The sequence below is a fragment of the Embiotoca jacksoni genome, unplaced genomic scaffold, assembly GCF_022577435.1.
Source record: "Embiotoca jacksoni isolate LCO1_2020_lvr unplaced genomic scaffold, fEmbJac1.0.p SCAF_120, whole genome shotgun sequence".
Lineage (NCBI taxonomy): Eukaryota > Metazoa > Chordata > Actinopteri > Embiotocidae > Embiotoca > Embiotoca jacksoni.
The window spans coordinates 232,776-248,034 of NW_027185253.1; the positions used below are offsets into that span (position 1 = coordinate 232,776).

A 15,259-nucleotide genomic window follows, 5' to 3' on the forward strand; every position below is an offset into this window, starting at 1 on the left:
ATAAAAATAAAATTTTATTGTATATTTTTTTGGCATAAGTAAAAGTTGGCAGGAAAACCAACCTTTTGAAAAAAAGAAAAAAAAAATCACATAAATAGTTATATTAAAGAGCTAAATGTCAGAAATATCTTGTACTTAATTCGGAAAATGAAGTTATTCAGAGACATTGTTAGCTGGCTAGTACGCTGTATACTTCCCAGCATGCACTGGGCTTGGTTCAAAAATTCTCCGGAAAGCACATATTTTATTAATTAAATTACATGACGGTGGTGATGTGACATGATGATTATGTGTCTGTTTATACATGACAGATGAGTCACAACATTTCCTTGATTCAACTTAAAACAATGCAAATCATTCATGAAGATATTTACCGTATGTGCTGGGGATCAAACGAAGCTCTGCGTGATTCATAACGATGTAGAATAATAATCCGAACCCTCACTCGAATTAAGTAACCAAAAAAAAACTGTAATCCATCACAGATTTATTTCTTTTAAATGTAACTCTTATCGTGTAATTAACGTGTTTGTTTGAGTTTCTGAACATGCTGCTTTAAAGGATTAAAGACTTCTAATTGCTGGGGATAAAAGTGCACCCACACTCAGAAATGTACATGTTGATGCCTCATCTCACAGTCTGTATAATAACGAGTTTTAAAATATTAAAATGGTTGATTCAGGATTAACTCCAGACATTTCTGGGTGCGTGCAAAATAAGCCAATTTTAACATGGACCTCTGTTGCAGCCCTTCCCAACTGTTACACCCCCACTAAGTCCAATTTGGCCTCTTGTCAGCAGTACTTCAGTATTTACACACCCACCCCCCCCCCCCCCCCCCCACTGACCTCTTTAGCTACTAGTTTCAGTTTCTATCCCTTCCCAAATCCTCATCAGCTCGCGGTAAATCCCCCTCCTCCCATCCCCCCATCACTGCTCACTGCAATTCTGCTTTCATTTCTGTTTTTTCCTTCCATCTATCATGATGTGTTCAAAGGCTGCTCCACATGCTGCTGAAACAATGACTACGTCAATCTGGATGTCAAAAAAAAAAAAAAAAAAAAAAAAAAAAACCCACAATCAGTTTTTAACAAAATTTACTTCCGAGCTGTTTTTTCTTTTTTTTCTTTTCTCATCACCATGCCTTGTTTATTAGCACCGAATCGTTCTGGCAAATTAAATGCCTTTTTGGCAGCTTTAAAATGCTCAAAAACTCATGAAGCTTTGCACAAAATTCAGCCCCAGTGAAAATGTAAGTATTTCATAGAGTTCTGGGATGTTTACATGAGGAGTTATTGAACAATAAACAGGCCAATATAAAATCAGCGACTGCAGAAAGCGGTTACAGGTATTCTAACAGGGTTTTATTTTGAAAAACAGATGTTAAATTTGTAAAACAAAAAAAAAAAATTGCCATCTTTCTACAGTCCAGTTATTTTGCTTATGACCGATTATTTTTTATGAATTAGACCTTGAATAAATAACGTTTTGACGATGATGACGATGATGATGTTTTGTTAAAAGATATATAATCACGTCTTTGCTTTATTTTGAAGGGTTCCTCTTGTCTCCGTTGTTCAGTTTGAGATTAGATGAACCATTTTGGACCTGTGAGGATCTCCAACGGTTTGTAGTTGGTCATCGATGTGAAGATGCAGACACACGCTGACCACAGCAGCTGTCCGCCTGCCAACACACACTACACAGTGACACCCGTTGTCGTCGCGCCCACTTATGAGCTCTCGCATGAAAAAGCAATCATAGATAACGCTGATGTTGTTTCTCTCCCTCCCCTCGTAGTCCCAGGCAGTGTCGGTGTGACTCAGAGGTCCTCGGAGGACAAACTGGCCTCCATCCCTCCGCACAGAGACAGAACAGGATGAACAGTGTGTTTCAGCGTCCGTGGATTCAGTCCGAGAGGAACATGAGCTCAGCTCCAACGCCTTTTATTCTGTTGTTGTTGTTGTTGTTGGCAGAAATAGAGAGACAAAAGGAACAACAAAAAGTTTCCAAAAATATAGATGCATCTTTCTGACATCTCTCCGAAAAGACAGAAATAAAGCAGCAGGGTGTGGACAAATGAAGAGGAGGAGGAGGAGGAGGAAGCATCAGAAAGCCTCAAATTAAAGCTGCTCTGGTGAGACCGAGACGCACTGCTCTCACAAACAAAATGATAGATAATATTTAGTTTTAAGTTGTGACCTTTAACCTTTCATTGGGTTTGTCACCGTCTGCCTCGTCAGACAGCCGATGCTACAGAAATAAACATCCCTACATACAGTTACTGCCAAAGTCCACTTTGTGTAAATGTCGGCTGGTTTACACTCGGTCCAGAGGTCACCCCGAGGGCCCCGTCACTGGGAACGGAGACTGAACTACATTGACTTCCAATCTGAATCCACCCGGAGCTCAGACTTCAGGTCTGATGGCTTTTTATTCAATAAGACAAGAGACAACGTGGCGTTGAGACACAGAGAGAATCTGCAGATTAACGTGGGAGAAAACAGCCGAATCAAAGTAGCAGCCCTTTAAATATGAAAGTTATAATCAAGCAGCAACTGTCGTCACATCACCCGTCGGTTTGGGGACTGACGTTTTGACACGATCTTCTGGGTTTTTTGGGCCAAAAGTCAGCATTTTTGGACGAGCTGGGGAGGAGCTGGCTGAGAATCCAAGGGCACTATGCCCCGCCCACCTAGAGGAAACCTGAAATGTCAATCAAACCAGACACGCCCCCAAATATACCTATCTTTGAGGCCCAATATGGTAATTAATTGAGGAATTATTTTAGGAAGGATGACCAGAACAATGATCAGAGTGAATTTATCTCATGGCACCATAATGACTTGAGGAAAGTATTTATGGATTTTAATTGATTAGAGAAGTTGATGCTATTTGAATTGGAGTCTATCGGAGCGTGGAGGTTTTTTGGAACCAGCCCCTTGTGGCCCCTTGCGGTACTGCCTTTTAAGGCACTTCTGCATTAGCTTCCCTTTTCAGACCCGGAGTCTACGTCCATTTTTATACACCGTCTATGGCTATAACCAGCATGGCTAGCTTAGCCTAACCTACAAAGTTAAAGTTAAGTTCAAGGTAAGGCTGCCTTTTTATTTCTTTGGGTTTTTAGCTGTAGTTGCATTGTTGTTACACTGTTTACTTGCTTACTTACTTGCTAATTGGCTACTACAGTCAGTATCTGATTGGCTGCATTAGATGCTTTATTATTGCACATAACAGCTGTTTAAGTGGATCTTCTAAAACTATATTTCAACCATAGTCTGTATATAAAAGTGGACGTAGCTTCCGGCTCAGAAAAATTGGGGAAAATGCGAAAGCGCCTTAAACTGCGACACCACAGAGGGCCACTAGGGGCTGGCTCCAGAAAGGCTCGAGATTCATGGTTATTACGGTTAAGCTCCTCCTTCTTTTTAGGTTTCTGGAGGTCCATCTGAAAGTAATCCGTCATTAATTAGAAAACAGGCCCCATAAGCCGTGTTTTAGGGGGCGTGTCTTTCTGATTGACAGACCTGTGGTGCACTCAGGTTGTGCTATCGGTGGGCGGGGTATATATTGCCCCGCAGCTCGTCCATATATGGTCAGGGTGACATCGCTGTCGGTTGCTGCTTGATTTCAACATGTAAAGTCATCGAAAGGAGACTCGCTCAGATGGCTGCTTTAGTTTGATTAAAAAGAATCTCTTCCGTATTATTTCTGCCTGCTTTCTCGCTTCGAAAACAGTCGAGCTCTGCAACTTTGGTTAGAATTTGAATGTGTGAAAGCGTAGCTAAAAATAAGAGCTGACTGACTTCTCTTTTCTGGCCAATTTAATCTCTCTCTTCTGCTTCTTTCCCTCCTGCTGCCAAACTGTGAGGGCAGAAAGCAAGTGAATCACAGAGAGGGAAAAAAAATAAAAAATAAAATATATATATATATAAAAATCTCGAAAAGCCGTGAGGTTACGTACCGCAGGCTCTCTCTCGTACCGCAGTGCTTCCTCGTTGAACTCGCAACCTTTGACTGCGGCAGTAAAACGACGGCCCGACATTTGGTGTTTCGTTTCACCTCACTGACGCAAATGTTTTTCTAAAGTGGACTTTTCACTGCTCATTTAACAAAACGCGGCTTCTGACTCAACAGGCTGTTATAGATTTCCCTGGTTGAGTGACACACACCTCTTGTTACCTCTGGCTTTAAAAACTCGTATTCCTTTTGTTCCCGCAGCCTCTGAATTTGAGACAAAGTCGTCTTGTTTTCACACAAAAGAAAAACCCAACCAATTATTCAAGAATCAGTTGGGCGCTTTTAACGTCTCCTTTATGACCCCTCTTCTTGTGTCATAAACTGCAGAACTCAAGTCATTTATTTCTTTATTTGGCATTCACTGATTCCAGTTTCTCCCGTGTGAGGATTTGCTGCCTTTTCTCGGTTTTACATTACATTTACAAAAACTGCTAACTCTGGCTCCTCCAACCTGGAAAACTCTCAGCTTCGACTGATCGGGAGCACGAGGGTTGTTGTCTGCTCTGACACGGTCTAACATCTGTTGGTGGAAGCTAGCCTCGATGAGCGTTTCGTAGGGCTCCGCGATTAATCGCAAAAAAAAAAAAAAAAAAAACGCCAGCTTGATTCTTCTCTCCGAGATAACCATTGCTGCATCAAAACTTCCTTCCTGGTCCTTCAACAACATGGTGTGACACCACCCGAAAACACACAAAAACACACTCGTTCGCAGGTTGATGGAAGCGGATGCTTTTTTGTGAAGGTGGATGTACTGAACATCCTGAAATATCAAGAGGCAGTAGATGGGCGGGGCGATTTGAAACCCTGACACAGCACAATACAGCTCAATAAATCTTTATCTTTAACTCCCTGGAGGCGCACCCCTTTGAACAAATCTAGATGCAGCCGAGCCGAATCCGAGATGAGATGAAACCCTCCCTGGTCACGGCCACATATAAAAATATAAAAACTGATAACCAGTCCTCTCCGTACAAAACTCCGCGATGTACCGTAAATAACAGAAAACCTCCGATTCTTGTTGCCCCCTCGGCTTCAAAACCGGCAGCAGCTGGACGCTTTAAATGAACCTGCAGGTCAACGACCCGACCAAAAGGCCCGGTGTAGAACCGGTTTGTTCTACAGACCCAATTAGCCACAGGCCTGTTTGTTTGCTTGTTGCAGAGCATGTTTAATGAATAAATAATGATCTTTAATAATTACATTTAGCCCGATTTCCAGTCCAAGAAAGAAAAGATGAACTGAAACAGAGGAAAGCTTTTCCATCTCTTCCAACCTCATGCAATTTAGGATTCACCTCAAACACATCTTTCATTCTGGAAAATACTATTTTACATTTAAACAGCCAGTTCAAACAAATCTAAGGAAGCAAACACGTCACCCTCTTCCTTCCGCAAGGATCCAGCTGCCTTGATCCAGGATCATTTCGGTTTTTGTTATCCAAGAAAGTGGCGGAATTAGTCCACAGTACAACTGCGCCGTAGCCAACTCATATTAACCCTAATTAGCAGAAAAGCTAAGAAAAACCAGGAAAAGCATTTTGTCAGTGACAGCGCTGTAACTTTTCCTCGAAAGTGGCTGCTTCGGAAAAACAATATCTTTTGAGTGTCAGATTATCCCTGGAAGGCCAGAAAGCCCGTCTGCTTTTGATTTGCTGGTTTCACGGTCTGGAACGCAGCGGTAACGTCGCCCTCCTCATCCCTCATCGGGACACTGACCTCGGCCCGACTCGGCCGCCGTCAAGACCTGCCAAGCTCACATTTCTCTCTCGACTGGTTTGCCGAAGGTCACGACCCCATTATGGCGCCGCTGCACATCCACTCAGAGGTGTGTTCAATCTCCCTGCCAAACAACCGTCAACGGCACCGCATGACTTCTGGGTTTCATTCGAGTGCATTTGTGTGGAGCTTCGGGGACGTTTGCTCCCCGAGTTTGTCCTCAAGGCAGACTCTGTGCACTTTTAGCAGGAAGGAAGCGCCACTTTAAATCTCCGTGCGCAGTAAAGAAAAACACCACCGATAATCCCGATGAGACGAGACTGACCGACTCTAGCTGTTTTTAGGTAAATGCCCCGGCACGCATGCTTTTATACCTGCAGACATGCAACGCTACACCTCTGCATCGGCTCCTGTTTCATAACGACTCTGCAACACAGTCCTCCCCTCTGTGCAGCAGCTTATGCTCCAGCAGGCCGGCCTTATATAAAAGCGGATAGCGCAACAGAGCGACTGGCACAAATCACACAAATTCTACTTCATCTCCGCGAGCAAACCAATCGAAATGCAGCACGAAATGAAGCCCATTTAAAAAGGTCGGTGCAAATACACGAGGCCTGAAAACCAACAACGGAGCGACAAGATGGCGAGTTTCTTTTGTGGTTTTATTTCCACTTTCCTCTCTCACATCACGATCCAGCATTCCTACTTTCAGCTCCAGGATCTGCTCCGTCGGTCTGATCTTTCATGGCTGCTCGCATGATTTATTTAAGCTGATTCTGGAGCAGCAGCCATCATATCTCACTCTACTTCACGTTCCTCAATATAAATGTCAACTGCTGAGGAAGAGGAGGACGAGGGGAAGGAAAAAGGAGTCGAAGGTCAAACATGAATGAATGGGGGGGGTGTCGCTGCATCTAAACAGCATCTGCAAGCAATTAAGAGTTTGTTATGACGAGGAAAGAATAATTACGGTTAATGAGTCAGTCTAATTTTAAAAGAGATTTTTGTCATTTCCAAAAATTGGTTGCTTTTCGAATATGAACATTTTCTTTCTCTACCCCAGTTAGAGGGTTATGAAATGGTGAAAATGAGAAGTACTTGACGCCTTGGCGAAATAAAATTCGCTAAAATTCAAGCGGAACAGATTTCCAAAGAAACCAAACCCGGCTATAAATGTGTGCTGAAGGATGACGGATGAAGTCCGACTGTGTTTTATAAAGCAGACGCGGTGAAACTAAAAGCCTTTTTTTTTTTTTTCCTTTTCTTTTCTTTTTTTTTTTTTTGCATGTGGTACTACTGACCCGGTTCTATATTAATCTGAGAGTGCAGGTGGTGCACAGAAACTTCGGTGAACGAGCAACATGTCTACTCGCGGCACACTTTCAGTCGCTTTAAAACTGGAACTCGAATGGCTGATGAGGGAAAACGGAGCAGAGCGGACGCTTTAGTTCACATATTTTACAATTATCCCAAATATGAACTGACGGGGTGACGCGAGAAGAGAAGACGGGTTGAAGTCAGTTGGATGAATACTGACGTCCTTTGAGCAGTATTTACCGGCACGGAGTACCTTTTCATCCTGAAAACACCCGTTCAAGTTGGTTCGTCTTGGTTTTTTCAGGATACTTTGAGTCTCGTCTGCTTCCACCTGAAAAAATTCCATCGTACTATTTACTTTCACTGCGTACTGCAGCTGCCGTTAAAAAGTATGCACTGTTGGATGTAGCATGTGCACAATTGGGACATACTACTTCATTATATAAATACCTCTTGCCAACGGTCTCGGCAGCTCGGTCGATGTGACGTTTGTGGTTTGTGGGTCAGAACAGCCAGAGTAGCACGCTCACCTGCAGACTGCAGATGTAGTAGTACATCCCGGTACTTTTGGCATACTACGTTTAACGTTCCACGTACGGGACATACTGAATACTTTTTTTTGGCCTGCTGAATAGTCTGGTAGTTTTGGATATAAGGGACTGACAACAAAACAAGAGATTTAACGTGGAGGTTTTCCCTCCCAGCGTAACGTCTGGGTTTTTTTGTTATACTGGACAAGATGACGAAGGAAAGAAAAAAAAAAAAGAACATTTATTAAGTTATGAGCCTCCAGGAGAGTTTCAGCGCTCCTTATTGTGAAGTCTGTCGTGGTGTTTCGGTCTTGAAGAGGACTTAAAATCCCCCAAAGGTGTCCAGCTGGGTTCAAATCTGGTGATTTGAGAAGCTCTTAACTTCCTCTTCGAACCGTCCAGCGAGCCGTGATGCGAGATATTCTTTTTCTCTCTTTCTCTCCGCTCGGTTCTGCAGGTTCTTCCTTTGATTTGTCGTCCGTGGAGAACAGAGTGCCGAAGTACAGCGCCGGTAGCTGTTTATTTCCAGCAGTGTTTTGTTTGTTTTTGACCTCGACCAGCACTTGTGTGCAGCCGACCTTGAATCCAGACCTCAGTGAGAACGCAGAGCTTCCCCAGGGGGAAATAAATAAACTTTTTTTTTTTTTTTTTTTTTTTTAAATGAAGTAGAAAAACAGTGAGCCGAGGAGAGGCAGAAAACAAAGAGCGTCTGGAGTCGCGAAAAGAAAAGAAGAAGAAGAAAGAATTGCCGAATGTCCCCGACCCGCCGCTTCTTTTGTCCAAAGGGCATCAATTAACGAAACACGACTCGTGAATCTGCCGACCCCACCGCTCGGCTCCTCTTACCGACATTTTCTTCCTTTGTCGGCCTGCCAGAGGCGACTCGTCAGGTAATGGCTTCCCTGCAACAGCTGGAGGGGATCAAAGTGTCATGTGACGGCAGCCTCCGGCCAATCGGCGGCCGCGGAGCGCTCTGCATTCCTGAACATCGGCGGAGGGTTTGATATTGGATCACCTCCGAGTCGCTCGCTGCCCTTTTCACGGCGTCACCTTCACCGTCGTCTGACATTTGTGGTTCGGCAGCCGGCGTTCTTTCCTTCTTGCTGCAGGCTGGATGAATTCATGACACCAGGGACCATCTGAGATACGTCTCTCCAGTTTATAAGTTTGAAAGCCGCGCCGCCTTCATGTTCGGCTGAGCCTCCTCCTGTCTCCCGTCTTACACTTTCCCTTTTCCTCATTTTTTGTGGAACTAATTTTGACCTGATTTGACGTCATTTAGTGTAAAACTGTTGTTCAGACGCGTCTTGGCGTCCGTAGATGCCGTTCAGGCAGCTCAACATGGTCTTCTCGCAATGAGTCGACAAATATTGCACCATCATCCGATTGCAGTTATGACTGCAAACATTATGAAGAATCGTTAGAAACGTTTCCATTCATTTGTAGAAAAACAGCTGGACGACACAAAACAGAAATGTCAGTTTTTTTCCCCCCACACGTTTGACCGGCGCTCTTTTAATGACATCTTCATATAGCGCCGCCTTCTGCTCTGGTTTAACAGGACAGGGAGTGGAGAATTACCGCCATTTTGATTTTGATTGTTAGTACCCGTCATTGTCTTCCTTGTATATTTCGGTAATAGTGTCGTGTTTACCTTGATATTTATTTTTCTCATATCAGCCCTGTTCAAGCAAACATTGTTTTGTGTTAAATGACAGGAAATAGCTCCTCTTAAAAAAAAACACTAAAAAAAAAAACACAGGCTTATAAGGTGGCAAAAAAACTGAAAAAGATAATGAAATCGTTATTCTAAATTATTTGTGTGGCAATTAATGCAAGACTTCTGCATGACTGAACTGATGAGCCCCAGACATCACAGAGATGGCGACGGCCGAAAAAACCCAACTCTAAGGCTTCAAAGCCGTTATTTCCGATTTCCCCGGAAATTCAAAGGTTCCCGATTCAGTTGAGACGAGAGTCCTCGTGAGGATCGTTGTTCCTGTTATCAGAGGACACGCGGCTTCACCTTTCTCTCTGCCCGAACACAAGAGGACACGGCCCGCTCGTCTGTCATCTGGATCCCCCCCACCACTCCCCCCACTGCCCCACCCGTCTGTTATCACTTCGGTCTCAGCCGCCAGCTTCCATCAGCTCGCAGCCGACGGAGGAGGGAGGGAGGGAGGGAGGCGGGCAGAGAGAACAGCCGACTGCTCACAGCGGACGAGTATCACGCGAGAGTGTCATGTAATTAACTAGTAAACCTCTGCAGCTTTGCGTTTGGTGGAAAAACACCTTCGTGATTTGACTCCTGCCGGCGGGAAGCACGTCATCGATATTTCAAACGTCCAAAGAGCTCGTTTGGTCGAAACGACGAGGTCCGAACCCTGAAAATATTCACTTAGATATTTAAACACAAATATTCAGCCGAGTCCTCGCAGTTGAAAACCGAAAGCGGGAAAAAAAAAAAAAAAAAATCCTGAAAACGTGACTGATCAAAGTTGTCGCTACTTTGCCAATTCCTGAAATCAATTTCGCTTTCAATTTGTAGAAAGTTCGGCCACGAGCAAAGAAAAACACAATGAGATTTTTTTTTTAGGTGGATACACAAACTATTCATTTAATTGAATTAATACTTTAATATTTCAATAACCTGAAGGCTGAACGGCCATTCTGTTCAGCGCTATAATTAACATTAACTTCTATGATGAATTTCCCTTGTCAGTATCTGCCTTTCAATTATTTTCCCAATGAATCATTTAAATGCCCATTATGTCCCACAATCAGTCCAAAAGTCCCCAAAAACATTTAATTTCCTGGAAATATTCACATTTAAGAAGCTGCCGTGTTGAATTTTTACTTTAAAATAACTAAATTGCTGCTGCCTTATTTCATCTGTTCGTTAATGGAGTCATTGACTGCGCTTCATTCATTCAGCCTGTCACTGCATTCATGTTACATCATTTCCCTCTTTAGGGAGGAGGGAGCCGGTTATTCAGTGTTTTCAATCCCGACTAATCATCGGTGCATCCTGCCAACATAATCTGAAGGTGACGCTGCAGAAACGGTTGCTCGTAGCGACTCTTTTAGCGATTTAAGAAGATGATTCTGGATCCTGTCAATAAAGCTCTGATTAGTCGACTGCTTTGCAAACTGGGTAAAAAAAATTAAATACAAAAAAAAATAAAAAATAAGCCGTGATTAAGAACCAAAAGCGGACCGGCGGAGATGAGGGACGGTTTGATCCTGCGATCCGGGACCAGACCGTCCCTCGTGTCGTAGACAGAAGGGCAGCGGGGCAGGAGGGGGGAAGGAGGGCGGTTTGGAGGGTGCTTCGCAGGGGTGTCCCGTGTTGTTTGGGGGTCAGCGGTGTTTTGAAGTCGGCGCCTTTGTTCGAATCCCGTCAAGTGTGAAAAACGGGGGCAGGCCGGAGGCCGGAGGCCGGAGGCGTCGTGCCTCCGCTCCGCCGGATGATCCGGCCGAGCGAGCAAACGTCTCGAGGGCCATTAGAAGGAAGCCGGATCATCGGCAGCTCTCGGTCACGTGGACCGACGGTAACGACAGATAGAATTCACACGTCCCGGAGAGAGACCCGCGATTGCCAGAAGCATCATTTCCTGTTGACGGTGATGTTTTTCCTGCATCCCAGCGGAGTTCGGCGTCAGACTGCTACGACACGAACACGTCCCGGAAGTTTATCTGTCTTTTTTTTTGCATCGATAAAGAAGTGTTTTCCTCTCTTAAGTTGTTCCTGACGCTTCAGTCTTTGGAACAAACCTCAATGTTTTTGGAGTGCCGGCTGAACTGTGAGTCTGCAGCATCAATAATTGAAAATGCTCGAAACACTGAGCGTACGGTTTTATAGTTTGTCTTGTTTACTCGCTCTTTAGATCCGCCGTGGCCTCATTCAAAATCATGTTTTTAAAGTTTCGTTTCAACAGAAGTTTGGTGAATTCGTGCCGGCATAAAAATCTTTACACCAAACCACCATAATACAAGTTGTTGGTGTCGTTACTGACGCTCACGTTCATCGTGTTTGTTGCCTTTATTTATTTTATTTTTTTTAAATGGCCTTTTAAAAATATTTCAATCCTAAATTCTGCTCCAACAGGCATCGCATGTAGTCAGTCAACTCTCCAAATACTTCACGAAGAATCTCCATATTTGAACATAGTGCACACAAAATGCTTTGCGTATTCAAATCCCCCAAATCTTGAGTGTGGTTGACTAAACCTATATTCTATTTTATGAAACTTTTTTTCTCGATTATTCTCTTCAATAATCAGCACAATCTTAAAACTCCAACTGCGGCGTATCTTTGCTTGACAAATGTCGACATGTTAATCGGGCTTTCAGCTCTAATCCGGTTTGTCAAGCTGCATAAATCAAAATCCTTTTGGCAGATTCAAAAGAAAACATTGGACTCCCTTAAAGTATTTGTTTCAGAATAACAGCCCTCAGGTGTATTTGTTCAGGTCTCTGAATGTTATTTCACGGCCAGTTTGCTGTAATCCTGCTTCGTACATGTAAATCATTTTTAATTTTGTTTTTGAAAAGTGCTCTAAAAAGAAGTTTATTATTATCATCGTCTCATTGTGCACCATGTGGCTCAATTCCCCAAAACTACATCCAGCTCAGACAAAAAAAAAAAAAAAAGAAAAATCTTGTGTTGTCTAAATTATTTAGACGGCCTCAAACAAGATTATTTTCACGATTATAAATCCATCGATTATTTTCGCAATGAATCATGTGGTCCAAAAAACGGTTGAGCTTCAAGATGTCCATTAAAGTTTAACACTCACATTAGCAACCAACTCAATAGTGAATCTCATTACAGAGTACAAAGTAAAGTCCGCATAGGAAACCAAACCCAGAGACTTGAACCCACAATCGAGCGTGTTCGAGTCCACGACAAAGCGAAGGTCGATGTGGATTTGTTTTACATAACTCACGCGACGCGAGTTACTTAAAAAAATGGACCTTCGCTTTGTCTTGGACTCAAGTGCGTATTTTACTCAAACCACGATCATTTAACGCTAACCAAGTAGTTTCAGTGCCGAAATCAAACCAAACGGCGACCATGTCACATTTAACCCAAACCGTGATGTTATCTTAAACTTAACCACATGGTGGTTTTTTTTTTTTTTGGTGCCAAAACGTTGCGTGTCTTTACGAAATGCACGGTGAAAAAGAGCAGATGAATCTGGACCCGGACGATGTGACATATTCAATTTGTCTCAAAATGTTGTTCCCTGAATATGTTTGCTGCTCAAATTCAGGGATTCAAGGTGAAACTGGGAGCAAACACAATCAAAGAGAGTGTCGTTTAAATGGGCAAATATTATCAAAGGACTGTCAGCGGGCCCCCTGCTGGCCAGACGGAGCACACAGGAACCTGTTCACTGAAAACCTCCCGGTACCAAGACAGAATATGGAACCAAAACCAGAATCTCCCCCAAAAAAAACCACGACAGCGTTGAACTGAAAGCAGAACCACTCCACGTGTGTTCAAGGCAAATCTGACCTCATTTCGACTAATGACTGACAGCAGATGGCACGGCTTCACGTTTCATAGTTAAGAGTGTGTTTGGCTCCAAACAACTCAAAAACAGGAGCTGTAATCTGAGCTCAACCTCCGCTGATTTGTTACAGATTGCACCTTTAGCGACGACAGTTAAGTGCACCTATTTTTCATCGAGGTCAGAAACCGAACGGCCGAGCATTTCTTTGACATTACAGAGGTTTAGTTGCTGCAGCTCGTCACCGTCAAGGACAACAGGTTACAGTTTAACTTTAAACCTTCAGTCCTGCTCTTCTAATGGCTTTTAAATGCTTCATGAACTCCTAAAAGTGCAGCAGCTTCTGAAAAAAAACAACCACACAATGCCTTCCCTTTTTTTACTTTCGAACACAAACTGAAAAGAAGAAGGGAGACCAGGCCGTATTAAAATTCCTCTTTTTTTTTTTTTGGTCCTGGGATTCACCTAAAATATTGCAGTTCTGGGAGACTGGTGGGAAAGTCCAGGACTTCCTGGTTGGCTCGAAACAACAGAATGTAGTCATTTATTAAACCTAATAATTGACTACTATAAATATATTTACACAGACTTTAAAGTGCATGTTGTGTGTTTTATTGCACCAAAGTGTGAACAATTTACAGTACCTTTTGCAAAAGGCTGGTTTTCCTGATTTGGAGAATTGAACCCAACTGAGGCTGGAATTCATTTAAAATCAGCACGTGCAGTGGACCGCAGCGCGCATGCGGAGTTTTTTTAATTTATTTATTTATTTATTTTTTACACCTTGTTTCGTGAAGAATCATTTCACTTTAACATCCAGTATTTCGGCAGGCATTTCTCCTCCACCTCCTGCACCATTTCCAACTGAGGAAAAAGGCCACAAAGGGTGATGATGGGAGCCGTCGCCGCCGCCGTTCCCCCCCACCGCCCCCCTTCCTCCCCCTCTCCTCCCCCCCACCGGCCTCGCCCCTCTACTTCTCCGCCCTCGTTTCAGGGATGCAGGGGCTCGTCAGTATCTCTGGACCAGGCCCGTCTACATCAGCTCATAGCACGTAGGCCACACACACACACACACACACACACACACACACACACACACACACCGCTGCATCGCATTGCACACAAAAAAAAAAAAAAAAAAAAAAAAAAAAAAAAGCCTGAAATTGCTTCCAGCTGGCTGCGAGTAAACCTGGTCCCGACAGAGCAGAGAAACTGAGGGGGAAACAAAGCGGTCTGCTTGCACAATTATTTGTCCAGTGCGCACACAGTGTTGCACAGCGGCGCACGTTGCCCCTGACTCTGCAGTGCAGTTCAGAGTTAAAAATTAAAAAAAATTAAAAATTAAATAAAAGCTCCCAGCTAACGAGCTCTCACTTTCGCTGCTTCGAAGCCGACTCCAGATCACAGCCTGGTAAGGCGCTTAATTACGGAAAAGGCAAAGCTGCGCTCAGATCACCTCGCCTGTTTTGACAGCGAGTGACTCCGCTGAGAGTTCATAAGCCCGGCCTGTACGGCTGTACTTTAACACCGGGCCGGTAAATGATGAGGATGAGGATGAGGATGGTGATGCACGGGGCGCCCCAGTCCGTCCCTGCGCATCCTCAGCGCGCACCAATCCGCACAACAACAACAACAAAAAAAGCAAACAAAAACAAAAAAAAACGCCGAGAGAAACCCGAAAGAGACGCAGCGCAGCAAACCCAGGAGAAAGAGGAGCGCGAGGAGGAGGGAGGGAGGAGGAGGAGGAGGAGAGGGGTGTGCGGCCGGACTGCAGGACTCACCAGTCGGTGTCCGAGGTCTCGTCAATGACGTCCTGGTAGGCGGTCAGCAGGGCCAGTCGGTTCTTGCCGAGATTCACAGCCATGTTTCTGTCCCTGCAAGCATCCAGACCGCTGCTGATGGAGAGAGACACGGAGTGAGACTACTGAGAGGAAGAGGAGGAGGAGGAGGAGGATCTGACTGGTGGAGACAAAGAGGTGTCACGGTGGCTGACGGGTCCTAGCGCCGAAAAAAAAAATCACCGGCTAAACAGTCCGATGGGTCCTAGTGCCGAGGCGTACAAAAACATCTGCAGAAATTAAATAGATAAGAAAATTATTTATAACGGTAATTATTTATGTTTTGTGTCTTTAATGCTCGATCAAATTCCAAGGAAGATTCC

General features: G+C 44.0%; 1 protein-coding gene across 7 annotated transcripts in view; it reads right to left on the reverse strand.

The window, feature by feature from the left end:
* dbn1 (drebrin 1) overlaps nucleotides 1-15,025 on the reverse strand; it is an 86,440-nt gene extending 71,415 nt beyond the window's left edge. For 6 of the 7 annotated variants that reach the window (XM_069145296.1, XM_069145295.1, XM_069145294.1 and 3 more), the window contains exon 1: nucleotides 14,880-15,024. In XM_069145296.1, the coding sequence (XP_069001397.1) occupies nucleotides 14,880-14,962 (83 nt within the window). In that variant the 5' untranslated portion in view covers nucleotides 14,963-15,024. Of the gene's footprint in view, nucleotides 1-14,879 lie in introns of all 7 variants that reach the window. The other variant, XM_069145291.1, reaches the window with a different exon arrangement.
* Between the last annotated feature and the right edge of the window lie 234 nt (nucleotides 15,026-15,259).